We start from the raw sequence: 26650 nt of genomic DNA on the forward strand, positions 1-26650 counted from the left end.
TCTACAGCTCAACTAAATCCACTTCTTTCAAGGTTTGTCCCTCTCTTATTCCTAAGCAGCACTCCAACTTTGTTTGCGTTGCAGTATTTCTCACAGTCCCAAATCTTTGCTAGCAACCATGTCCCATTTGCTGCTTTCAGTCTAGTGCTGATACCAGTTTTTAAGGAAATTGAATATTAGGATACAGTAATAATACAAACTATTGATTTAACTTAACCTTTCAATCAAAAATCACTTGAGCTTCAGGATTACCATTAGGAAAATCTCTTAAAATTGTGAAACATTTTAGATCAGGATGATGTAAAAGATTAGACTAAATTTGTATTGAGCATACCTTGAGTTTGTTGGGGGTTTTTTCCTTACAGTTTCTGTCATTTAAAAGGTGTAGGGGGAAATTACATTTGAATTTTGGATAAAGAACAGCATACTTGTATACTGTATCACTTAGGTATGTATAAATTATAATGTTCAAACAGTTTTAATTTCCTCCTTTCTTCCAGTTTCCCCCCTCCCCAAATTGTTTGCTCTGTTAAGTGTGACTCCAGTTAAATTCAGTTAATACAAATATAAGTTGTAACAGGAATCAAATACTTTACCTCTAAAGTCCTTATTGTTTATTACCCATTGTTAGCTAGTGGCATCTTTACATTTCTTCACTTGTCAACAAACCAGGTAGTCTAATTAGATGAGCAAACGAACTGTTAAGTTTGAATATAGGAACTGATATTCCATCCATCAGTTTCAAACCTGTCATTTAAAGATAGATTCTGAATATATATATTTAATTTTGAGTGCATAGGAATATTGTTTTAATGGTTAATCCCCAGAATTATTTAAATAACTATTTTGTATCAGATTAACAACTTGTAACAGCTCAGGAATTTTATCTAATGCAGCATTTTGTTTTATAATATGGTTTATGATGAATGGTCCATATAGAGTATCTAGTTGAGAAGGTGTTTGTGATTTTTTAAATTCTGTAATTGAGATGATGCTATTAAATATGCCAATTTTCATTTTCTGACTGAGAAAATTAACAGTGTGACTATGTTGGTGAGGTTATTGGCAATAAATAATGATATTAGGACCCCTGACCAGTTTTATATTATTTAAGCTATTTCATTTCACCTTCTTTGGTGTTTTTTACCCCCTGGAAAGAGAGTTTAGAGAAGACCATGGTAATTCTGTGTACTCAGTCTATACCAGGCTATGGGCTATGCTCTGGGATGCAAAAGCAAGATAATCCCTGCCTTTGAGAAATCCTGATCTGGCAGAGGTGGCAAATAAGTATACCAAAAATTACAATCCAGTGTGATAAGTACTATGTAAATACACATATACAAATACACATACATGTATATATGGCTGTGGGAGCACAGAAATGGACACCTAACTTCTTTTCCTATGCATATTTATATTGTACTGAGTTGACTCTTAAAGATGAGTGAAATAATTAGCAATGCAAAAAGGAAAGGTTTTCTAGATGGAAACAACAGTATATATTTAGTAAGCCATATGAATGAAATATCTTTTTATAGGTCAAAATGATTAAATATTAATTATTTAATAGGTTCAAACTAATCAGGAGGGTGGTTACATGTACCAGATTATAAAAGATTGTGTATTCTTGACTAAAAATACATATCTGGCCCCATTTCATATTATAGAAATTAATGAGAGAAACTTGCAGACGTGAGTCTCAAAATCAAGCTGACACAGCAGAGAGAGGAAGAAACGTTTTTGGATAATATATGTTGGATTATCCATAATATGGTTTCTCATAAATAGTGTCATTAATAAAGAGCTTTAATTAGTGGTATTGACACTAATGATGACTGCAGTATTCCATAGAAATTAGTTTTGTAAATAACAGCTTGTTTTTTTAAAGCAAAACGTTTAACCTTTTTCTTTTGTACTTTAATCACTATACACCCATTTTTGTCTCAAATACAATATTCTAAGCATAATTTAACCTTTTTATTAATGGTTCAGAGTTCTTATAAGCATCAGTTTTAGTTTTGTGCTTTAATACAGTGTTGCAATTTGTGTTATTGGGGTATAAGCAACTATTTGACCCAACAGACTTGCCTTTGGATTGCTTAACTTTTATTCTTTTGATTTGTATGTTTCTGCCATTGATCACTTAAGGAGGCCTGATCTAATTTACTAAATTATTTTACCTTCAGCTTTCTGGATAAGAGACTTAGGGATAGAAAAAAGTGCTTGAGCTTTTATGTACACCTTTTTGCTGTATTTCTTCATTTAATTTTGGGTTCAGGGATGAAATGTGAATAGTTAATGTAAGTCCAAATAAGTAGAGGTGCTTGTAAGTTAAGGTTTTTTAATGTTACCAGTTTATTAAATTCATATTATTTCTAACTCGAGTATTGGTAATTATCACTAATTTATGTGTTAATATTTGGGAGTGACCCAAAGGAATTGGACTCTCTCAATTCAGAACTTTTACATAGAATCTACCAGATTAATGCATCTAAAACAAAGACTGAACATACAGAACTATGCATTCTGTAATAAGGAGTAGGACAAATCACCATCGATTTATCAGATTTAAATTTGGATGTGTACAAACGGCCTAGGTCAAAGGCAGCTGAGCCATTTAGACATTACATCTGTTTTCATTGGTTCCGTGTCCAACACAGCGCCTTGCAATGCATTTTAGGTATCCATTATTCTTTGGTGATTGTGTTTTCCCCTATGGAGCTTTTCCTAGTTTCTAGAAAACTGCTTAATTTAGTTTCCAGGGTAAATTTTTTTTATTTCCAATTGAATAGAGTCAGTGACATTGTAACCTGACTCCCTTGATACTTCTAATTGTTCGAATAATCAAAAGAGTATATAACATATGTAAAATCTCTGATAGGTAACCTGCAGTATATAAGCAGCCACAAGGCAAATGATAATGTAAAAGAACTTTGAAATATGCTATCCAGTTGTGGTGTTATTTTAATTTTTATGTAAGTTGCACGTTTTATATAAATACTAAAATATAAAAGCTAATGTGTAATGCTTAAACATATTTAAGCAGCATGTTTTGTTTATTCCTTGGTGTTCTTTAAGATATGAAAATCGGACATATTTAAACCTTATTTTAAACAGTCAAAAATGTTTAGTCTGATGCTGGTAAGGTACATAGTTGTTTCTTCTCCAGAGTGAAGTCACCCTGCTGAGAAATGAAGTGGCACAGCTGAAACAGCTTCTTCTGGCTCATAAAGATTGCCCTGTAACCGCCATGCAGAAGAAATCTGGCTATCATAGTGAGTAATGTTCCATTACCTATAGCCTTAGGCTACATCAGTGAAATACTGCCAGAGTGAACCAAGCTACCATTAAAAAAAATGGAGACTGCAATTCTAATATTTAATATTAAATATCAGAAGTTCTGCAAGTTTATTATGGAATGGGGGATATACGTCTTAGAATCTAGAGTTTTTAAATTTTCCTATTTCTGGCTTTTTTTCTAGAGATTACTATAGATCATCAAAATGGGTTGGTTAATTTAAAATATAGTGTAAGTACTGATATTTTGTTTATATTCTCAGAGTAATAGTTTTTTTAGATTGACACAGTGAAACACTACTTCTTTTCCAGCCTCCATTTAGTAATTTTTTTTAATTAACTGTCTTCACTTAACAATCTGTAGCAGATCCTGTTGTTGCGTATCAGATCCTATTGTTCTTTCTTAGATATCAGCATTGTGCAGTTTTATTGTTCCAAATCTTTATATTGAGTCTTCTAGTTAGCCATAAAAATGCTAAAATAGAACACTATTTAAATTATCTGCTTGTAAGTTTCCTCTTAAATATTTGTCTTCAAAATGAGATTCTTCTGTTTTCAGCATTTTAGAGGTTAATTGTGCTTTTCCTTCTTGTAATGTCCTTTTTTGATAAGATGCACAGTGTTGGGACCAGCTGTTACTCTTGAATAAATGGCCAATTTTGTCCATCGTACACAAATTTGTAACAAATAACAGAGCTGGGAATGCATTAGGCAACATTCATAATATATAACCCACAGCTTTCATTTTTATGATTTAGTGATATTTCAGGATATTTGTAAATGTGAAGATTGTTTCAACCATATGTATCCACTTCATTTTAATTTGCCAGTGTCAGTAATTCAAAAGAAAGAAGCATTTTGTATTGGATGCAAACAGTTCCTCAGGTGCTCACGATAAAACTTAATGGCCACCGTCTCTGCTTGTAGTCATTGTAAGCAGTTTCATCAGAATGGGCAATATTTTTTAATTTAAAAGATTCAGGAGATTTAGCAACTCCCTATTGCCGTATACATTTAGAACACTGATTTTTGTCAGTTTTGAGCAAATAAATCTCAGTCCTTTGATATCTAGTCATTTTGACAGGATTGTGAAACACACTTTGGAGTAAATTGGAACCATATAGAAATATGTTTGGGGCTTGTATTAACAATGATTGCTGCGGGGATGAGGCCATTATGGCTCCCATCTGACTTAACGTAATTTCCTTTAGAAGCTACTGAGTTCAGCGTTATGCATACGTGATTTTCTTAACAAGAGAGCACTCTTGAATTTTGATAGTTCAAAAAGAAATATACAAGTGATTCTATAAAATGAGAAGAAAAATTAACTCTTAAGGTACATTCAATTCAAAAATCTTTAATTTTTTAATCTTAGTTAATTTATTGGATAACCCCAATAGTTTTATCCCTATTATCCAGGCAGTATATGCTCAGCAAATGCAAGCCAATTTTTAATTTTAAGCAGTAAAGATATTTTTAAGTGTATAGATGTATCAGTTTATATGCTGTATCCTCAAACTGACTGAAAATCTAGATTAATAAGTTTAGTGAAGGTATACGAGGTTGTGAAAATGTAAGAAATGAATAAGACATTTTTGGGTTTTGGAACAGTTCCTGTCTTTTTTCCTGTCTAGTTATCTAGATAATCAAATTGACTGAGGTAAGTATAGTTCTTGCCTAAAATTAGCTCTCTTCAGCTCTTGGGAGATAATTGGATTTTGTAGAAATTTCCAAACTTCTGTTTTCAAATTTGAAGTCTTTGGAAAAAAAATCTGACTTCTCTGTTTTTTAATAGTCAAGGTAAATATAAAGATCATTTAAGTAAATGTTTAAATCTTGGAGAAAATGTGGAAAAATTCACAAATAGCTAACACTATTCATCACATTGTAGCAGATAGCAATTGCTAATGGTAGTGAGCTATAATACTAGTTAACTTTCAGAACACTGTGATTGAAAACTAAGGTGTAGTAGAAATTAGGAATATTACAAAATCTTGCCTGTAAAGGTGATGGTATAAAGTCACACAGTCACACAATCATAGGGTCTCTTTTTTAACACCAGGAAGTCCCACATCCTAGGAAACCCCTCAGTCATCGGAAAACTGTGACAGTTGTTGACCTTAAGGGTCAAATAGTATAAAATGAGAATTAAAATATGAAAACATTTTTAATGTTTGGGTTCCATGAAGAATAAAGCATAAGAATAATCTTATTGCCATTAATTCATATTCTCTAGATCTCTGGGCATAATTAACATTGTAGTATAGTTGTTTCTATACTTGTAAGTACAAAGAAAAGTTTATTGGGCCCTGAATGTAATTGCAGGCTTATATTTTCATGAAAATATGTATAAACATTGGTGGAACTTCAGAGAAGTGAATTGTCAAACAGCTGGTTTCCTTTAACTTAAGTAGAGCTAAAAATGGCTCTGTGAGTGCAGTAAGATCTCTTGTATCTTTCTAGCGCTTGTGATTATACTAGTAATTTTTCTCCCCTTACCATCTAGAACTGGACATAGGTGCAGCTGTATCACATTAGAAAGATATTTTATACATAAAATTTATAATTACATAACTTGTAAGTGAGTAGCTGATCCTTTGTACAGCCTAAAGATTTGTTTTACCAAATTCTAAAAGCCTGGAGATAGATAAGCACTTGTCCCTTACAACTTACTGTTTCATTTCATACCACTCATCACAGATCAGCCTCTTTATTTCTGAAAGCTGTTATATCCCTAAAACCTAACATTGAGAGAAAGGTCATTTTGTTGTCATGTTGAATAGTGGTGAAATAGAGGGCTTTTTACTGTCCTCTCCAGTTAAACTGTCATTTGCCAGTATTTTCTTTGAATGCATAACAATTGTATCGGCTATATAACTGAATTGCAAATATTTTATAACATTCATTATTACTTGATCAGAAAGGTATCCTTTCTGGTTTATATAATTTTAAAAAGGATTACTAATTATGATTTTTTTTAACTGTATCTTGAGGTCAAATTTTTAATCCAGTGGTGTAGTTTTGCATTTAAAGCAAATTTATAGAGAGGGTGAGATTGTTTCATTAATGTATTTTAAAACATGCTTTTCAAAACTGCATGGATTTGAGGCAAAAATATCAAAATTCTGTAAGGGCTACTACATTTCAGAGAACCCTCAAAGTTAAGAATTTTATTTGAACTAAAGTTGTGCTTGCCAGATTCTACCCCCTCTACAGGGGATCTTCTACATTACAAATCATGGGGTAAGTCCTACTTCATGGGGTCCAGTCTTTTAATAATTGACTTTCAGAATGAGCACCTGGCCATCAGCAGGCAGGCCAGTACGTATTCTCAGATTAAATAGAAAGCCAGCTTATTGTCAGTTCTAAACACTAAATAAAAATTATTTTAATGCCAAGTGCAAAATGCAAGGTGTGAAAGAATACATCCTGTATGACACTATTTTTAGAGTGTTCAAAAATAAACAAAGCTAAATGATAGTTTAGGGATGTAAACAATAAAACTTTGAGGTAAAACTTCAAAAAAAAAAAGGGAATGGTAAAAGAAATAATATCAGAATGGTGATTACCTTTGGCGAAGAAAGGAGCCTCCAGGAAGCACGAGTGTTACTTAGCAAAGTTCCCTTTTCAGTTGGGGGCTCGGTTCACAGGTGTTCATGCTATCACTGTGTCTCCTAACTTGCATACACTGTAACTCTGTGTGTTATACATATCAGATTTTTCACTAAATGAAATTACTGGATTCTCTTCTGTTAAAATAAAGTTGTAGAAGATTTGTTGTTCAAGCCTAAAAATTGATAATTTATTTTCATAAATATTTTGAATGCCCTTTCCTGAATATCTTTTCAATTACAGTATCTTGAGTTTTACATGGATTTTTATTTGCATCTCAGTTCCTGCAACTATAACAGCTGGTGACATTTAGATGCTAAATATTGCTTATTCTCATGTGTATGCATTATTAGAATCAGGTGTTACAATCATCTTGCTGCAGTAGATGGAAAGTCAGCCAGAATATAGTTCTGCAGGGAGAATTATTTGAAGATATAATTTGTATGTTAGAATTCATTTTGTTTATGCATATGGTTATAAATTTGTTAATCTTTTAATAAGAATGGCATGTAGGCAGACTGGTTTTGTTAAATGTGTTGCTGGGTAAATGTTTGGTTATATGTATAAGAGATCTATCTCCCAAATTCCTACCCAATTTTCTTAACACTGTTTAGCAAATATTTCTTTAGCTCTGTTTTAGGTGGCGCTGGGCATTGAGGTGTATCCATGTGCGTGCTTGTGCCTCCATTCGGGCTGTTACAGGCAAAACTGCCACCTTTCAATTACTCAGTTCCAGTCATACCAACTTCTCTAAACTGATTCTGTAAAATGCCTTCTAACTTTTTATTCTGTGCCATTGACTCAGCCTAGTAAATTCTTACAACTATTTTAAGAAACTCAGTAGTTTTCTTTTTTCCACTCAGCTGCTGATAAAGATGATAGTTCAGAAGACCTGTCAGTGCCAAGTAGTCCACATACTGAAGCTATACAGCATAGTTCTGTGAGCACATCCAATGGAGTCAGTTCAACTTCCAAGGCAGAAGCTGTAGCCACTTCAGTCCTCACGCAGATGGCGGACCAGAGTACAGAGCCTGCGCTTTCCCAGATTGTCATGGCTCCTTCTTCCCAGTCACAGCCCTCAGGAAGTTGATTAAAAACCTGCAGTGCAGCAGTTTTAGATACTCATTAGTGACTTCAAAGGGAAATCAAGGAAAGACCAGTTTCCATTTATGCGAAATCTGTGGTTGTAAATTTTTTTTTTACTTGAAATTAAATTTGGCTCTAAAGTTGGTGTAGCAGCAGTTGATCAGACTGAACAACAGTTTTTAGTCTCTGGAAAAAGACTGATTTTGCTTTTTTTATAAATATTGTTAGATTTATTAATTTTTCTGTGCTCAATGTGTAAATTGTATTATAATTCATTGTGGTTTATTTCACTTTTAATTTGGTGGTGTTTTAATAAATGGGGGTGTTACTGAATCTCTTCCCACTTCCATTTCTTTTGACCACCTCTTAACCCTCAACTGTGATGGCAGTATCGTTATATCATTTATACCAAAGTTCTGCATAGTCCCTGTTGACTTTGTAATGTTAACAAGGTCATAAAGCACTAGCATGAGAAAGATAGAAATTTGCTTTTAATCTTTTTGCCTTTTATTTTGCACATTATGCAAAAGGGAGAACATTACTGAATACTTTTTAAGTGAGTGAAACATGGTAGAAGACATACAGTGCTCTTATGCACACTCAGTCTTAAACTAAAGATCAATAATAGTGCATTTTCTTTTTTTTAAGATTTTAACTAGGCATGAATTTTGGAATCCTTTATCATTTAAAAAATGACTATTTTTCAAGTCTTGAATTCAGTATTTTAAACCTTGTTTTTTAAGGCTAACAAAATATGAAATTATATAATGTACAATACAGGGTTATCAGATATATAATAATTTTCTGAAATTAGGTTTTTGGTTTTGTTTTGCTTTTTGGGGTTTTTTCTTTGTTTGTTTTTTTTGCAGATTTCAGGTTTCAAACTAAGAAGTTTATGCATAATCAAGTAAGGTATGGGTGCCAGAAAAGCCTAAAAATTACTTAGAAAATTTAAGACTGTTTACCCCCATTGTCTTGTACTTGCAAGCTAACTTGTACTTATTCTTGTGAAAGCACTGTCATCTTTTAGTAGCAAATTTTGATAACGTTTCTCGTGGGAAAAAATCAGTATCTATCTTTAGAACAATGTAATTATAATGTGGGAAACAAGAGTGAGAGAGAGAGAGAGAGAGAGTGTGTGTGTGTGTGTGTGTGTGTCTTTCAATAGTTTATGCCAGCAATCTTTGCTTGAATGTTTAACGATGCCTTCAGTGTGATGCTGGCCAATAGATGATTGCAATTTAAGATGTCATTACTGTGCAGGCTTGGATAACTAACATTCCATGATGTAGTTTGTTTCTGATGAGATGATTGTAGGTACACTTTTCTCATTATCCAATCATCTGTGGGATACTGAGTTTTCTAATGTGCCATTATCTATTTTTATTCTGCAGTTATGTTCAAAATACAGTACAATATTTTAAAATAGACAAAATTGTTAAAAATAAAGTAGTAGACGTGTGTAAGAAAACTTTGTAAAATAGTTATGAGTCCTCCCCAGTAGCAACTTCTGGCATTTGAGCAGGATTCCATTATGTAAATATCTGTAATGCATTTATAATAAGTTGTGTAGTTTGTTCTGCATCCATGCTACACTATTTGCTAAAGTCTCAGTGCCATCTCCTAATGAGACTGACATTTTAAAAACCTATATGGAATATCCTTGGTAATTCAAGGAAATATCCCACCTGCCTAAGTTCCAAACTGGGAAACATTCAGATTATACAAATGACATTTCAGGACTTTTAAGTATGAAGATAATAGGAATTTTATTGTTTGGCTTATTAAAAATGAGAGCATTTTTGGTTGATAATTCTAAATTTTTTTTTATCTTTAACTGATTTTATAATTTTCAAGTAATCAATTTCTAATCATGATTTTGCCGTAGTTATGCTAAGGAGTTGATCTCAAAGGCACAAAATATGAATTCTGCAAGAAGGCTATTTTTTATTGTAGTTTGGATGGGTTAGGAAACACCTCCATTTTTCACTCTCCTAGGTCATTCAGTGCTTTTTTCTTAAATTTTATTATTTATGCAAGTTCAATTATTTGGTAACAGGAATTCTTGCAACTGTAAAATAAAACTACATAGATGTAAGAAGTCATGTAAATGGTTAATGAGCTTATTACCAAGGTTAGCAAAACTTTCATTGTAAATCAGTCTGTACTCAGCAAATAAAAATCATTATTAGTTGTATAAATCACAAATTCCATTTTGACTTTCAGGATGTCACACTACTTCTGTACCTAGCATTTTGAGTCCTTATATTTGCAATGTTACACAAACTGTACTATTTTCTTTCATGTGCAGTTTGCATGAGTAAACCATCAGAGAATAAATTCTATCTTTAAATTATGTTCATAATTTGCTTGTTCTTACCTGTCTTTCATAAAGTAACATCACCTGATAATGATATTTTTCTCCTTCAGGGTGTTTATTACCTGAGAAGAACCTGATATTCTTTCTGTCTCTGTGATAAGATTCATTCCTTCTCAAAGACCTTTCAGCTGCAAGGGTGCTCAGCCCTTTTTCATCTTCTCTGCATTCACTTTAAGCCTTATTCATACAAAATGAACCTTTATGTCTCCAGCCCAGAATATTCCCTTAGCCACACACAGATGCACCAGCCCTTGGTTTATCTTGGTGACTGCCTGACAAAATAGAGTATCTTCAGCACTGAACTCTAATCTTCCCTCACCCTACCTTCAAACACATTGCTCCCAGAATGTTTCATAAATCAGTTGATTGCAACTCCGTCCTTCCAGTTGTCAGTCAGAACAACCTTGTTCTCATCCTTGATTCCTCTCTTTTCTCACAACCCGCATCCAACACATCAGGAAATGCTGTTTGCTTTACCTTCAAAATAATACAGAATTCAGCCACTCCTCACCATTTCCAGTGCTGTCACCCTGATCTGTGCCCTCATTATTCCTCACCCAGATTACTGTATTTAACTTTCATAACCATCTCCTTTCTTCCACCCTTGCCTATTACAGCCCATCCTCAACACAGCAGCTAGAGTGAAGTTTTTCAAACACTTATCAGGTTACAGCACTCTTCTGCTCCAAATTCTAGAGTGGCTCCTCATTGGATTCAGAGTTAGAGTCCTTACAGTGGCCTACAAGATGATCTGTTCCCCCATCTGCATCCAGTTATATCTCTGACCTCATCTCCTACACCATTGTTTTATTCAGTGAATATTTGAGTGATAGTAGGTGTCAGTTTTTGTTCTAGGCACTTGGAATACACCAATAGCCAAAACACAAAAACCGCTGCCTTTGTGAAGCTTACATTCAGTGGGGGGGGGGGGGGGACACAATTAACAGAGTAAATAAGTACATCATCTCACTATGTTAGAAAAATAAGTGCTAAGTGAAGAAACAGATGTACCAGTTGTGCTGGAGAGCACTGGAGTGATGTTTCAGTCTTCTCAGATAGAACCAACCTGAAAAGATGCAAAAAATCACATGGTTATTTCTTATTTAAGGTATACATTTCAACAAATGTGCTTAATCAAAATTACATGATATAAAAGACAAACTGTGTTTCTGTAACTGAAAGACCACACCTCTGCTTTGACTTATTTCAGAGGGCAGGAAAGATAAACTCTTATCTATGGCATGTACTTACTGTTAAGTGTAGTTCTGGTAATTCTCCATCTCTGAAAGTATAGAGTTTGATGCTTGACACTAATAATTTATGTGAGAATATAATTATGGGAGAATCCTATTTACTGCTGGGACTCCATCTTATACAAATATGCACATGTACAATCACATAGACTCACAAATACAAAATACCTAAAGAACACAGTTATCAAAGCAATTAGTTCTAAAATAAAGACGTAGAAGAAAATTTTAATCTGACATTTCTAAATAGATTACTTTGACAAGATAATACTTTTGAAGTAATTAAAATACCATTTTATGTCTAAGAAAAATCATTTCTTTAAACTTTACTTTTTTTTTCTTAAGTGCAGGTCTTTCTGTCTGTAACTACAGATTTCATTGAACCAAAGTATTAAGATCCTTCTGTGTGGGAAAAAGAAAACACAGTGTAGAACAAAGATTTTTCTGGTGAAATAAATAGTCCTACCATTTATGTAGATGCTAGGTTGCCAATTATGCATTGCCATAGAAAAAGTACAGTCAGTGAAAATGTTTCCAAAACTAAAATAGTTATTAGTTCTGAAATAACCAAGGCCATTTGACATTGGACCCTACAATAAAAGAAAATATGCATAGTTTTACTCTATTGTAGCAGTCCAAAGCACCAAACGTTAATTGTAAAATTATCAAATATGTCAGCACCCAAACTAGAAGGATTCTGTTATTCAACAATCGGCCACTGAGTTGTATCTTTTTTTTCTCAAATGTACATGCGAAATTTTCCAATGGCTTTATGAGAAGGATGTTATTCGTACACCCTTGTCATGGTCACAATGCTTGCCTTGCCTCATTTTGCACTAAATTTTACATTTGAGAAATCTCATTGAGCTAGAATTTTTTGAACCATGGTTTCATCATGCATTACCTCAATTATTTGAAAAAGTATTTATCAATTTCATTTTTAACTATCAATTAGGTCAAAGGTAGGTTTACTTTATTCACTTAATTTTACAGTAGATTTTGCTTTCTATGAAAGTAGACAAAAGAGAATGTTCCCTCAAAAGAGCTCTTCTTAAAATTATTTTTGCTTTAATGATTTTTTAAAGCATGTAAATTAAGAAGAAATGCTGTTTTCCATAACAACACAAAAAATATTTAATGGGGTTTACTTAGCAGAATTTAAGATGACAGAGTTGTCTTTTGAGTTTCTCATATTTGGAAAGAAATGTATTATGTGATGTTTGAGGAAATGAGAAAATTTGTCAATACCATTATCCTCAAAAATAAACCCTTTTGCACAATACAGTATTAATGGATAATCAATTTTTGTTTATTTTTTCTCACCAATATTTTTGTTTTAATCTCTGTATAATTAAATATGTAGCCAAGTTCTTCTGTCTATTTTTGGGAGGTGTGCTTGTTAACATTCTTTGTTATAGGGTCTAATAACATCAATGAAAAATAAAATGAGTTAGGTAATATAACCATCCTAGCATAATTATTTTCAGCATTTAAAAATTATTCAACAGGTAATTATTGATTTTCCCCAGTTATTACATTTAAAAAAAAAATACATCCAACATCATATCTTAATTTACTCGGCCTAGCTTATGGTTTCGGAGGTAGTCAACTTCCAGCAGCTTGAGGCAATCTGCTAAATTATGAACAATCATGCAAGCAGAGATCATCAGATCTTTTTCATGACACTGAGGACCAATTCAAATAAAACTGGCTGCAGTTCTTTTTTATGGACTAGAGTTTATTTGTGACAAGGTAACACAAGATAATTTTGAAAATAAGATTTGCTTCCATTGTCATTTTCATTAAAGTATCTCCTATTTATCTGTAGAAGCTGTATAAATGCCTCAAAAGTAGTGAGCTATTGAAAATATTATTGATCTATAATTTAAGAACTTGCATAAAAGATATTTGTATGTTTGTTGTAACTAGTACATAGGTATATATAGTTTTAAATCATTTATAATTTAAAAATACTTTAAATACTTAAAATACTTAAAAATACTTTAAGTACTTAAAATACTTAATCTCTTGCTTAAAGTTTCCCCCAATTTTTTATCAGAATTCCTAACATAAAAGAAATAATTTAAGTGTCTCATTTCTCTTGCTGGTGAAAGAACTTCTGAGTATTGGCCCATTAAATGACAGGCCATGGATGAGAATTTGGTTAGTAAGTACCTACCTACTTTTGCTGAGGTGTAGGGACCACAGTAAAAATAAAGACCAGGGTATTACCCTCAAATAGGATCCATTTGGAAAGACAAAATACTTGTTACACCTATGACAAAAAATAATCACAATCTACAACTTCTGAAACAGGTTTTTAAGTTCACAGAAGGAGACAAATCACATGTTTGAACTTCACCTTAAATTATGAATGCGATTGGGGTAGAAAGGAAACAAAGGTAAAGCAAAAGATTAAATAAGCAAATGTGTTATGTTCATAGGACGGTGGAAAGAAGTGGAAGAAGAGGGGGTTAGAAATGAGAAATGTTGTGTGGCTAGAATAGGGCTAGATTATAGAGATCCTGAGAGTTGATTTAGACTAGAAAACAGGAAACTATTGACTTTCAGAAGAGGGACAGGAGGAAGAATAAAAAATGCACAATAGGAAGGCTGGTCCATGTGGAAACCAACCTACAAATTGCACTAATCCAAGCATGAGTGCACTAAACCAGCACTAAGGAAGAAGAGCCAGTTAGGAGCAAGAGGAATAGGTGTAAGGAATGTCTTCCAAGAAATATCTATAGAATTTATAGGCTAATAAGGAAGATGATGAAAAGCAAAAAGTTCACAAGACTCCATTTTTCAGGCTTGACAGACTGGGAAATGGTGGTGTCATTTGTAAGAACAAGGAAGCTGGGAATGGAAGCCAGTTTGGGAAGGAAAGATGATCTGTATTTTGGAGATAAATGCAAATGTCCATGAAGCACATAAAAATAATAATAATAGCCTTTATTGAGTATGTAGTCTTTACTAAGTCACTTGCATTTATTTCATTTAATTATCATCACCACCCTATGATAGCAGTAGCATTGTTTTAGTAAGAGGAAAGAACTGATGAAAGATTTAGAAGCTGACCATTAAAGTCCTGAGACTGAATTATCTGAATTATTTGAAAGAAGATGTAATGGGAGACAGGCAGAAAATCAAGTCTTGAATCATACCAAATGATTATAACAAAGGGAAAAGGCATAATGGTCAGAAGAGAACCAAGATAGTATGACAGGTCATTTCTATAGCAGTCTATAATTGTTTTTATACATAGGAACTTAATAGAACTTCTGAATGCTATGAAGATGGCATTATCCCTGTTTTAGATAAGAAATCAACCTCAAAAGTTGAGTTATTTGACCAAAGTCACACAACTAGTAAGGGGCAGGGTCAACATGCACACCCATCTCCTAATCCTAAATGAATGTGTTCTTTCCACCACAAACAAGAAAAGCAAAATTTAAAAGAGAAGTGGTTTATATGCAACAAAAAAGTCAAGGGGTATGAAGATTTTAAATGCCAGTTAATTTGGCAACATAAAGGTCTTTCCTGACCTGTGGGAACGTTTTCAGTACAACAATTGAGACAAGTGACAGTAACCTCTATAGGCACTTGGATTTTATTTCTCATCTGGCGATAGAGGGAAAGTCTTGGGCTTTCTGATTTCTGGATCTAGACCCCTACATTAAAGTGGGATCTTAGGATTGCACCCACAAAGAAATACAAAAAGAAGCTTGTTTGTTTCTGCCTGAGTTAAAAAAAAAAAAAAATTCTCCCCTGAAAAATGGAACCCTCCTGTCCTGTGCAGTTCAGTTTCAATGTTTTAATGTGCATTATCCACATGATCTAGGAATCCAAGCTGAAAAATGAACAGGATAGCTTTCGGGCATAAATGCAGAGTCTCTACAAGTGAATATTCCCACAATCCAGGTCATACTCAAGTGTCACAGGAAAAAAATTTACCCCACTAAAAACGAGCATATGTTTAAAAAGAAATAACTGTCATAAACCACGATTAGCAAACAACAAACAGGAGGATTAGAGCACCAGGAACTTGAACTAATAAAACAATCAGGAAAAATAATATAAATATGTTGAAATGATTAATGAATAAAACAAGAAATCAAAACCCTACGGAAAGAATAAGTGACAGTTGGCCCTCCATATTTGCAGGTTCTGCATTTGTGGATACAGAGGCCTGACTGTACTATGCCATTTTATTTAAGGGACTTGAGCATTCATGGATTTTGGTGTTCAAGGGGAGTCCTAGAACAAATACTGTGGACTCCAAGGGATGACTATACTATGAAATATGAGCAGAAAGATATGAGAAACAATCAATAGAACTTTTACAAGTGAAAAATACACACATGGAAATTGAAAGGTCAATGAATATGTTAATTGTAGACTAGACACATAGAGAATAGTAAACTCATATTAGACCTGAAGAAATTACACAAGAATGTAGGAAGGGGAGATAAAGAATGAAATATAAGAGAGAAGTTAAGAGACAGTAAATTAAGATGCTTCTACATGTGTTTAATAGGAATTCCAGAAGGAAGGACTTTTTAAAATGGGTGAGATATTAAAAAATGACTGAAAATTATCTAAAATAAATGAAAGATGAATTCTCAGATTCAAGAAAGAGTTTACATAAAACTAAATCTCTACCTGGATACTCATGTTAATACTTTAGATCATCAAAAACAGAGAAAATCTTAAAACCAGAGAAAAGATACTATTACACAAAGGCCTAAGAAATCCCCCCCCCAAAAAAAAACAATGCTAAAGAAATACTGATAATTGTTAACCCTGCATTATTGTCTGTACTTAATGTTTTTTTGAAAATTTCTCCCAAAAAAGTCTATGTTAAAAAAACTTTTTAAACACTCAGGGAAGAATGACAGTCAACCCAGAATCCTGTTATTTAACTGTTGTTTGACAGTGAGACAAAGACAAGCGATTAAAAACCCAACATGTCAAAACATGTACATAGAGGGAATTTCATACACTTAAATAGGAAAGGAAGAAACACTGAAAATGAGTTAAATAACTCAAAAAGTTATAAAAAGTTATAAAAATAACAAAAAAATGGAAAGATTAAAAAAGGAAAATAAAAGTGAAAATTAATATTTAAAAAGGACAGGAGAGAGGCGCAATAACACCTCAAATTTGGTTTTGAGGAATGATGGCAGGGAGGAAGAGCGAGAGAGGAAAAGACAAGCTCTTGAGGGAGAAATGATTTAAAAATTAAAAAGAAGGGATATGGTCAGCATGCTTTTCTGTATATAATGTTACACTTCAATAAAGTTTTAAAATTATAACCAAAAAAAAAAAAAAGCGCAAATAAACAGGATGGGGGATTAAATTCAACAGACACATAAAACAGAATACCAACTTCACAGTACTAACTTAAGAACTTGATAAAAAAGGAATTTTTTAGAGAAGTAACTTACCAAAATTCACAAATATGTGTAGATTAAACAACACACTACTGAACAACTAGTGGGTCAGGGAAGAAGTCTAAAGGAAATGAAAAAACAAAACAAACAAAAAACGCTTGAGACAAAATGGAAATACAACATACCAAAATTTATGAGATGCAGCAAAAGCAGTTCTAAGAAGGAAGATCACAGTGATAAATGCCTACATCAAGAAACAAGAAAAATCACAACCTAACTTTATATCTCAAGCAACTAGAAAAAGAAGAACAAAAGAAGCCCATTAGTAGATAGTAGAAGGAAGGAAATAACAAAGATCAGAGCAAAATAGATACTAAAAATAAAATAAAATAATAATAAAATAAAATAAATCAATGAAACTAAGAGCTGGCTCTTTGAAAAAATAAAGTTGAAAAACCTTTAGCTAGACTCACCAAGAAAAAAAAGAGAGGACTCAAAATCAGAAATGAAAGAAGAGATGTTAATACTGATACCACAGAAATGCAACAGATCATAAGAGACTATATGCCAACAAATTTCACAATCTATAAGGAATGGATATGTTCTTAAAAACATACAACCTACCAAGACTGAATCATGAAGTAATAGAAAATCTGAAGAGACTGATTACTAGTAAGGAGATTAAATCAGTAATCAAAAACCCAACAACCAAAAATTTAGGACCAGATGGCTTCACTGGCAGATTCTACCAAGAATGTAAAGAAAAATTAATACCAATCTTTCTCAAACTCTTCCAAAAAATAGAAGACAAGGGATTACTTCCAAACTCATTTTTAAAGGCCATTATTACCCTGATACCAAAACCAGACAAGGACACTACAAGAAAAAACAAAATTACAATCTAATATCCCTGATGAATGCAGCTACAAAAATCCTCAACAAAATATTAGTACACTGAATTCAACAATACACAAAGGAACTTCCCTGGTGGTCCAGTGGGTACGACTCCATACTCCCAATGCAGGGGGCCTGGGTTCAATCCCTGGTCAGGGAACTAGATCCTGCATGCATGCTGCAACTAAGAGTTCACATGCTGCCACTAAGAAGTCTGCATGCCACAACTAAGAAGCCCACATGCCACAATTATGAGCCCACATGCTGCAACTGAAAGATCCCACATGCCACAACAAAGATTCTGCATGCTGCAACTAAGACCCAACAAATTCAAAATAAATAAAACCAACAAAACAATATATTAAAAGGATCATATATCTTGATCAAGTGAAATTTATTCCAGGGATGCAAGGATGGTTCAACATCTGCAAATCAATAAATGTGTTATGCCACATTAACAAAATGGACAAAAATCAAATGATAATCTCAATAGATGCAGAAAAATTTGACAAACTTCAACATGCATTTATGATTAAAACTGTCAACAAAGTGGGTATAGAAGGAACATACCTCAACATAATAAAGGCCATATCTGATAAGCCCACAGCTTACATTATATTCAATGGTGAAACTCTGAAAGCTTTTCTTTTAAGATCAGGAACAAAACAAGGAGGCCCACTCTTGCCACTTTTAGTCAATATATTATTGGAAGTCATAACCAGAGCAATTAGGCCAGAAACAGAAATAAAAGGCCTCCAAATTGGGAAGGAAAAAGTAAAACTGTCACTATTTGCAGATAATATGATATTATATATAGAAAATGCTGAAGACTCCACCAAGAAACTGTTAGAACTAATAAATGAATTCAGTAAAGATGCAGGATACAAAACCAATATAGAAAAATCTGTTGTATTTGTATATACTAATTACAAACTATCAGAAAGAGAATTTAAGAAAACAATTCCATTAGCAGTTGCATCCAAAAGAATAAAATACCTAGGAAAAAACTTTAACCAAGGAGATGAAAGATTTGTACACTGGAAACTATAAGACACTTATGAAAGAAATTGAAGATACAAATAAATAGAAAGAAATTTCCTACTTATGAATTAGAAAAATTAACATTGTTGTTAAAATGTCTGTACTACCCAAAGAAATCTACAATCATTGCAATTCCAACCAAAATTCCAATGGCATTTTTCACAGAAATAGAACAAACAATTCTAAAATTTGTATGGAACCACAAAAGTCCCCAGATAGCCAAAAGCACTCTTGAGAAACAAGAACAAAGCTGGAGGCCATCACAATCCCTGATTTCAAACTACAGTTGACACTTTATTTATTTATTTATTTATTTATTTAATTGGATGTTTTGGGTCTTTTTTGCTGTGCGTGGGCTTTCTTTAGTTGCAGTGAGTGGGGGCTACTCTTCGTTGTGTTGTGCAGGCTCCTCACTGCTATGGCTTCTCATTGCGGAGCACGTGGGCTTCAGTAGTTGCAGCACACAGGCTCAATAGTTGTGGCTCATGGGCTCTAAAGCACAGGCTCAATAGTTGCGGCACACGGGCTTAGTTGCTCTGCAGCATGTGGGATCTTCCTGGAGCAGGGATCAAACCCGTGTCCCCTGCATTGGCAGGCAGATTGTTAACCAAGGAAAGCCGAAACTACAGTTGACTCTTGAACAGCACGAATTTGAACTTCATGGGTCCACTTATACACGGATTTTTTTCAATAGTAAATACCGTGGTACTAAATGATCTGCAGTTGGTTGAATCCACGGGTGCAGAACTGTGGATATGGAGGAACCCTGGATACCGATGGCTGACTGTAAGTTATATGAGGATTTTTCTACCACACAGGGGGTCACTGCCTCTAACCCCAATTTGATCAAGGGTCAACCATATACTACAAAGCTATAGTAATCAAAACAGTATGGTATTGGCATAAAAATAGACATATAGATCAATGGAACAGAATAGAGAAACCAGAAATAGACTCATGCATATATGACCAATTAGTTTACAACAAAGGAGCCAAGAACATGTGATGGAGGGGGAGGAGTCAAGATGGTGGAGTAGGAGGATGTGGAGTTCACCTGTCTCCAGAAATACATCAAGAATACATCTACAAATGGAACAGACCTCACAGAGCACCTGCTGAATACTACCAGAGGACTTCAGACACCTAAAGGGACAAGAAAGATCCCTGCATAACTCAGTGGGACAAAAGAAGGAAAGAAAAAAGGAAGCAGGACATGATTTGTGCCCTGGTGGGGAGCTGAAGGAGAGGAGAGGTTCCCACACCTGGGGAAGCCCCCTTACCAGTGGGGAGATCAGCTGGGACAGAAGGGGAGCTTCAAGGGCTCAGAGGAGAGTGCAGCAACTGGTCTGTCACAGGCTACACAGGTAGCCCATGCCACAGCCCTGAGTACCCCAGCCTAAGACATGACTTCTGGTGCACACAGGGGCTGGGTGCTGGAACATGAGGTTTGGAGAGCAGACCTAAGGAGAGCACTGCTGTTGACTGTGAGGAGACAGCCTGAAGGGACTGGAGTGAGGAGCTCTGCAACTGGAAATGTTCAAAGAATTTCAGGGTGCCATAGAAGTGAAGCACTGTTCTTGAGTGGTATGTGAACAGCAGGGCCACCACTGCAGCCTCTTTCCCCATGCTCTGGCCCCTGCCTCCATGGGTACTAGGAGGGGTTCCCACCAGAGCGGGCTTGTGCTCCCTGGTAGGTCACCACCTCTGCCCCCTCCCACCTGGGTGGGCCCGTGTGCTCTGGGACAGCATCAGGAGCAGATGCCAGTGGGTGGCCCACATGCACATGGAGGCCAAACAATATGTTACTAAACAACTAATGGATCACTGAAGAAATCAAAGAGGAAATAAAAAAATACCTAGAGACAAACAACAACAAAAACACGATGATCCAAAATCTATGGGACACACAGAAAAAGCAGTTCTAAGAGGGAAGTTTATATCAATACAATCTTACCTCAGGAAACAAGAAAAATCTCAAACAGCCTAACCTTACACCTAAAGCAGCTAGAGAAAGAACAAACAAAACCCAAAGTTAGTAGAAGGAAAGAAATCATAAAGATCAGAGCAGAAAAAATGAAATAGAGATGAAGAAAACAATAGAAAAGATCAATGAAACTAAAAGATTAATGAATTTGATAAACCTTTAGCCAGGCTTATCAAGAAAAAAGGGAAAGTGCTCAAATCAACAAAATTAAAAATGAAAGAGAAGTTACAACTGATACCACAGAAATACAAAGGATCATAAGAGACTACTATAAGAAACTATACACCAATGAAATGCACAATGTAGAAGAAATGGACAAATCCTTAGAAAGGTACAACCTTCCAAGACTGAACCAGGAGAAGCAGAAAATAGGAACAGACCAATCACAAGTACTGAAATTGAAACTGCGATTTAAAAACTTCCAACAGTGACTTCCTAGGTGGTGCAGTGGTTGAGAATCTGCCTGCCAATGCAGGGGACACAGGTTCAATCCTTGCTCCAGGAAGATCCCACATGCCATGGAGCAACTAAGCCCATGAGCCACAACTATTAAGCCCATACACTGCAGCTACTGAAGCCCACGCACATAGAGCCCATGCTCTGCAACAAGAGAAGCCACTGCAATGAGAAGCCCGTGCATCACAACAAAGAGTAACCCCTGCCTGCCACAACCAGACAAAGCCCATGTGGCACAATGAAGACCCAACACAGCCAATCAATCAACAAATAAATAAATTTTAAAAATTTAAAAATAAAAATATAAAAACTTCCAACAAACAAAAGTTCAGGACCAGACGGCTTCATGGGTGAATTCTATCACACATTTAGAGAAGAGTTAACACCTATCCTTCTGAAACTATTCCAAAAAATTGCATAGGAAGGAACATGCCCAAGCTCATTCTACGAGGCCACCATCACCCTGATACCAAAACCAGACAAAGATGAAAGAAAGAAAGAAAGAAAGAAAGAAAGAAAGAAAGAAAGAAAGAAAGAAAGAAAGAAAGAAAGAAAGAAAGAAAGAAAGAAAGAAAGAGGGAGGGAGGGAGGGAGGGAGGGAGGGAGGGAGGAAGGAAGGAAGGGAGGGAGGAAGGGAGGAAGGAAGAAAATTACAGGCAAATATCACTGATGAACACAGACATAAAAATCCTCAATAAAATACTAGCAAACCAAATCCAACAGCACATCAAAACAATCCTCCAACTTGATCCAGTGGGATTTATTGCAGGGATGCAAGGATTCTTCAAAAACTGCAAATCAATCAATGTGATATACTACATCAACACATTTAAGAGTGAAAACCATATGATTATCTCAATAGATGCAGAAAAAGCTCTGACAAAATTCAGAAAAACTCTCCAGAAAGTGGGCATAGAGGGGACATACCTCAACATAATAAAGGCCATATATGACAGACCCACAGCTAACATCGTTCTCAATGGTGAAAAACTGAAAGCATTTCCTCTAAGATCAGGAACAAGATATAGTTTTGGAAGTCCTAGCCATGGTAATCAGAGAAGAAAAAAAAAATAAAGTGAATTCAAATTGGAAAAGAAGTAAAACTGTCACTGTTTTCAGATGATATGATACTACACATAGAAAATCCTAAAGATGCTACCAGAAAACTACTGGAGCTCATCAAGGAATTTGGTAAAGTTGTAGGATACAACATTAATACACCGAAATCTTTTGCATTCCTATATACTAACAATGAAAGATCAGAAAGAGAAATTAAGGAAGCAATCCCATTTACCATCACATCAAAAGAAACTAAAATATTTTTTTATTTTAGGAATAAACCTACCTATGCAGGTAAAAGTCCTGTACTCTGAAAACTATATGATACTGATGAAAGAAATAAAAGATGACACAAAAAGATGGGGAGATATACCATGTTCTTGGATTGGTGAAAATGACTATATTATCCAAAGCAATCTATAGATTCAATGCAACCCCCTTCAAATTAGCAGTGGCATTTTCCACAGAATTAGAACAAAACATTTTACAATTTGTATGGAAACATGAAAGACCCTGAATAGCCAAAGCAATTTTGAGAAAGAAAAATGGAGCTGGAGGAATCAGGCTCCCTGGGTTCAGACTATACTACAAAGCTACAGTAATCAAAACAGTATGGTACTGACACAAAAACAGAAATATAGCTCAACAAGATAGAAAGTCCAGAGATAAACCCATGCACCTATGGTCACCTAATCTATGACAAAGGAGGCAAGAATACACAATGGAGAAAAGAAAGTCTCTTCAATAAGTGGTGCTGGGAAAACTGGGCAGCCTACATGTAAACAAATGAAATTAGAACACTCCCTAATACTATACACAAAAGTAAACTCAAAATGGATTAAAGACCTAAATGTAAGCCTGGATACTATACAACTCTTAGAAGAAAACATAGGCAGAACTCTCTTTGATATAAATCACAGCAAGATCTTTTTCAATCCACTCCCTAGAGTAATGAAAATAAAAAAAAAATAAACAAATGGGACCTAATTAAACTTAAAAGCTCTTGTGCAGCAAAGGAAACTGTAAGCAAAATGAGAAGACAACCCTCAGAATGGGAGAAAATATTTGCAAACAAAGCAACTGACAAGGGATTAATCTCCAAAATGTACAAACAGCTCATGCAACTCAATATCAGAAAAAAAAAAAAAAGTGGGTGGAAGATTTTTGGAAAATCTATTTGGAAAATAGACATTTTTCCAAAGAAGACATATAGACGGTTAAAAAAAAAGCACATGAAAAGATGCTCAACATCACTAATTATTAGAGAAATGCAAATCAAAACTACAATGAGGTATCACCTCACACTAGACAGAATGGACATCGTCAAAAAAATCTACAAACAATAAATGCTGGAGAGGGTGTGGAGAAAAGGGAACCCTCCTATATTGTTGGGGGGAATGCAAACCAGTACAGCCACTGTGGAGAATAGTATGGAGGTTCCTTAAAAAACCGAAAATGAAGCTACCATATAATCCAGCAATCCCACTCATGGGCATAAATCTGGAGAAAACCATAATTCAAAAAGATACATGCACCCCAGTGTTCATTGCAGCACTATTCGCAATAGCCAGAACGTGGAAGCAACCTAGATATCCATCAACAGAGGAATGGATAAAGAATATGTAGTCCATATATACAATGAAATATTACTCAGCCATAAAAAAGAACAAAATAATGTCATTTGCAGCAACATGGATGGACCTAGAGATCCTCATACTGAGTGAAGATAAAGACAAATACCATATGATATTGCTTATATGTGGAATCTAAAAAACGGCTACAAATGAACTTATCTACAAAACTGAAACAGAGTTACAGATGTAGAAAATAAACTTATGGTTACCAAGGGATGACTGGGGGGCAGGGGGGAAGAGATAAATTAGAAGATTGGGATTAACACATATTCACTACTATATATAAATAGATAACTAATAAGGGCCTACTGTATAGCACAGGGAACTGTAATCAATACTCTGTAATGGCCTATACTGGAAAAGAATCTAAAAAAGAGTGGATATATGTATTTCTATAACAGATTCACTTTGCTGTACACCTGAAACTAACACGACATTGTAAATGAATTATACCCCAACAAAAAATTTTTTTAAAGTGAAAAAAAAAAAAAAAAAAACTCCAATGAGATATCACCTCACACCAGTCAGAATGGCCATCATCAAAACAATTTATAAACAATAAATGCTGGAGAGGGTATGGAGAAAAGGGAAACCTCCTATACTGCCAGGCGAATGTAAATTGGTACAGCCACTATGGAGAACACTACGGAGGTTCCTTAAAAAACTAAAAATAGAGCTACCGTATGACCCAGCAATCCCACTCCTGGGCATACATTTAGAGAAGACCATAATTCAAAAAGCTACATGCACCCCAACGCTCACTGCAGCACTATTTACAACTGCCAAGACATGGAAGCAAACTAAGTGTCCATCAATAGAGGAATGGATAAAGATGTGGTATATGTATACAATGGAATTTACTTAGCTATAAAAAAGAACAAAATAATACCATTTGCAGCAACATGGATGGGCCTAGAGATTATCATACTAAGTCAGACAAAGACAAATATTATATGATATCGCTTATATGTAGAATCTAAAATAATTGAACAAATGAACTTATTTACAAAACAGAAATAGTCACAGATGTAGAAAACAAACTTATGGTTAATAAAGGGGAAAGGGATGGGCGTGGGATAAATTAGGAGATTGGGATTAATTGTAAATAGATAACTAATAAGGACCTACTGTATAGCACAGGAAACTCTTCTCAGTATTCTGTAATAACCTATATGGGAAAAGAATCTATAAAAGAATAGATATATGCATACGTATAACTGATTTACTTTACTGTACATCTGAAACTAACACAACATTGTAAATCTACTATATGAGAGTAAATTTTTTTTTAAAAGAACATATAACAGAGAAAGGACAGTCTCTTGAATAAATGGTGTTGGAAAACTGGACAGCCACATGTAAAAGAATGAAACTGGACCACCATCTTATACCATACACAAAAATTTACTCAAACTGGATTAAAGACTTGAACATAAGACCTGAAACCATAAAACTCCTAGAAGAAAATGGTGGTAAACTCCTTGAAATTGGTCTTGCCAACAATTTTTTGGGTTTGATACCACAAGTAAAGAGGATAAAAGCAAAAATAAACATGTGAGACTACATCAAACTACAAACATTCTGCACAGCAAAGGAAATCGCCAACAAAATGAAAAGGCAGCATATCAAATGGGAGAAAATATTTGCAAATTATATATCTGATAGGGGATTAATATCTAAACTATATAAAGAACTCATACAACTCAACAGCAAAAAACAAATAGAAAACCCAATTCAACTGAAAAATTAAATACATAGGAAAATGATAAGACTCATAGCAGACTTCTTGTCCTCAACTAAGCAAGCCTCCTTACTGTCTCCTTAAAGTGCTGGAGAGAAAACTGATGAATCTAGATTTCTACATTCAATGAAAATATTTTTCAAAATTGAAGGAAAAGTAAAGGCTTTTTTAGACAAGCAAATACTGAAAGATTTTATTAACTTCAGAATTGCACTGCAAGAAATATCAAAGGAAGTCCTTCAAGAAGAAGAAATATAATAAGACAGAAACTTGTATTGACAAAAAGAGACAAAATTTTCCAGAAATGGTTAAAATGAAGGTAAATACAAAAGACACTTTTTCTTATGTCTAATCACTCTAAAAGATCATTAACTGTCTAAAGCAAAAATAGCAATGTGTTGTACATTTATAGCATATGCAAAAATAATGTATGACCACAATTGCATAAAAGGTGGAAGGAGAAATTGAAATAATACTGTTATAAGGTTCTTATACTGTATGTGAAGTAGTATGATACTGTTGAAAGACAGTGTGATTATATAAAGATAAATGTTGTAAACCCTAGGGCAACTACTAAAAAAAATGCGCTAATAACATCCTCTTTAAATAACTTCTATAAACTATAAATTAATACAAAAAAACAAATATTACAACAAAAAGTAGACAAGGACAAAAAAAGACAAACAAAAGGAAATCCAAACAGCAAACAAATACAGTATGTTTAAAAAGATTCAACCCAATAATAACCAGGGAAGTGTAAATAAAAACAATGATATAGGACTTCCTAGGTGGCGCAGTGATAAAGAATCTGCCTGCCAATGCA

The 26650-nt window shown here is 34.3% G+C and overlaps 1 protein-coding gene and 1 long non-coding RNA gene across 3 annotated transcripts in view; one reads left to right on the forward strand and one right to left on the reverse strand.

The window, feature by feature from the left end:
- The window catches only part of ATF2 (activating transcription factor 2), an 87493-nt gene extending 76761 nt beyond the window's left edge, over positions 1 to 10732 (forward strand). Inside the window, exons 14-15 of one of the 2 annotated variants that reach the window (XR_009055019.1) lie at positions 3170 to 3275; positions 7773 to 7795. Coding sequence is in view for 1 of the 2 variants with exons in the window: in XM_057744333.1 (XP_057600316.1) it covers positions 3170 to 3275; positions 7773 to 7999 (333 nt within the window). In the remaining variant the exon portion in view is untranslated. Of the gene's footprint in view, positions 1 to 3169; positions 3276 to 7772 lie in introns of both variants that reach the window. The other variant, XM_057744333.1, reaches the window with a different exon arrangement.
- Positions 7882 to 26650, reverse strand: part of LOC130858223 (uncharacterized) — a 33500-nt gene continuing 14731 nt past the window's right edge. Inside the window, exons 2-4 of the long non-coding RNA XR_009055020.1 lie at positions 11387 to 11441; positions 10700 to 10852; positions 7882 to 8007 (exon numbers count right to left, since the gene is read on the reverse strand). This is a non-coding gene — a long non-coding RNA (uncharacterized LOC130858223). The remainder of the gene's footprint in view (positions 8008 to 10699; positions 10853 to 11386; positions 11442 to 26650) is intronic.

Source organism: Hippopotamus amphibius, chromosome 8, assembly GCF_030028045.1.
Source record: "Hippopotamus amphibius kiboko isolate mHipAmp2 chromosome 8, mHipAmp2.hap2, whole genome shotgun sequence".
Classification (NCBI taxonomy): Eukaryota; Metazoa; Chordata; class Mammalia; order Artiodactyla; family Hippopotamidae; genus Hippopotamus; species Hippopotamus amphibius.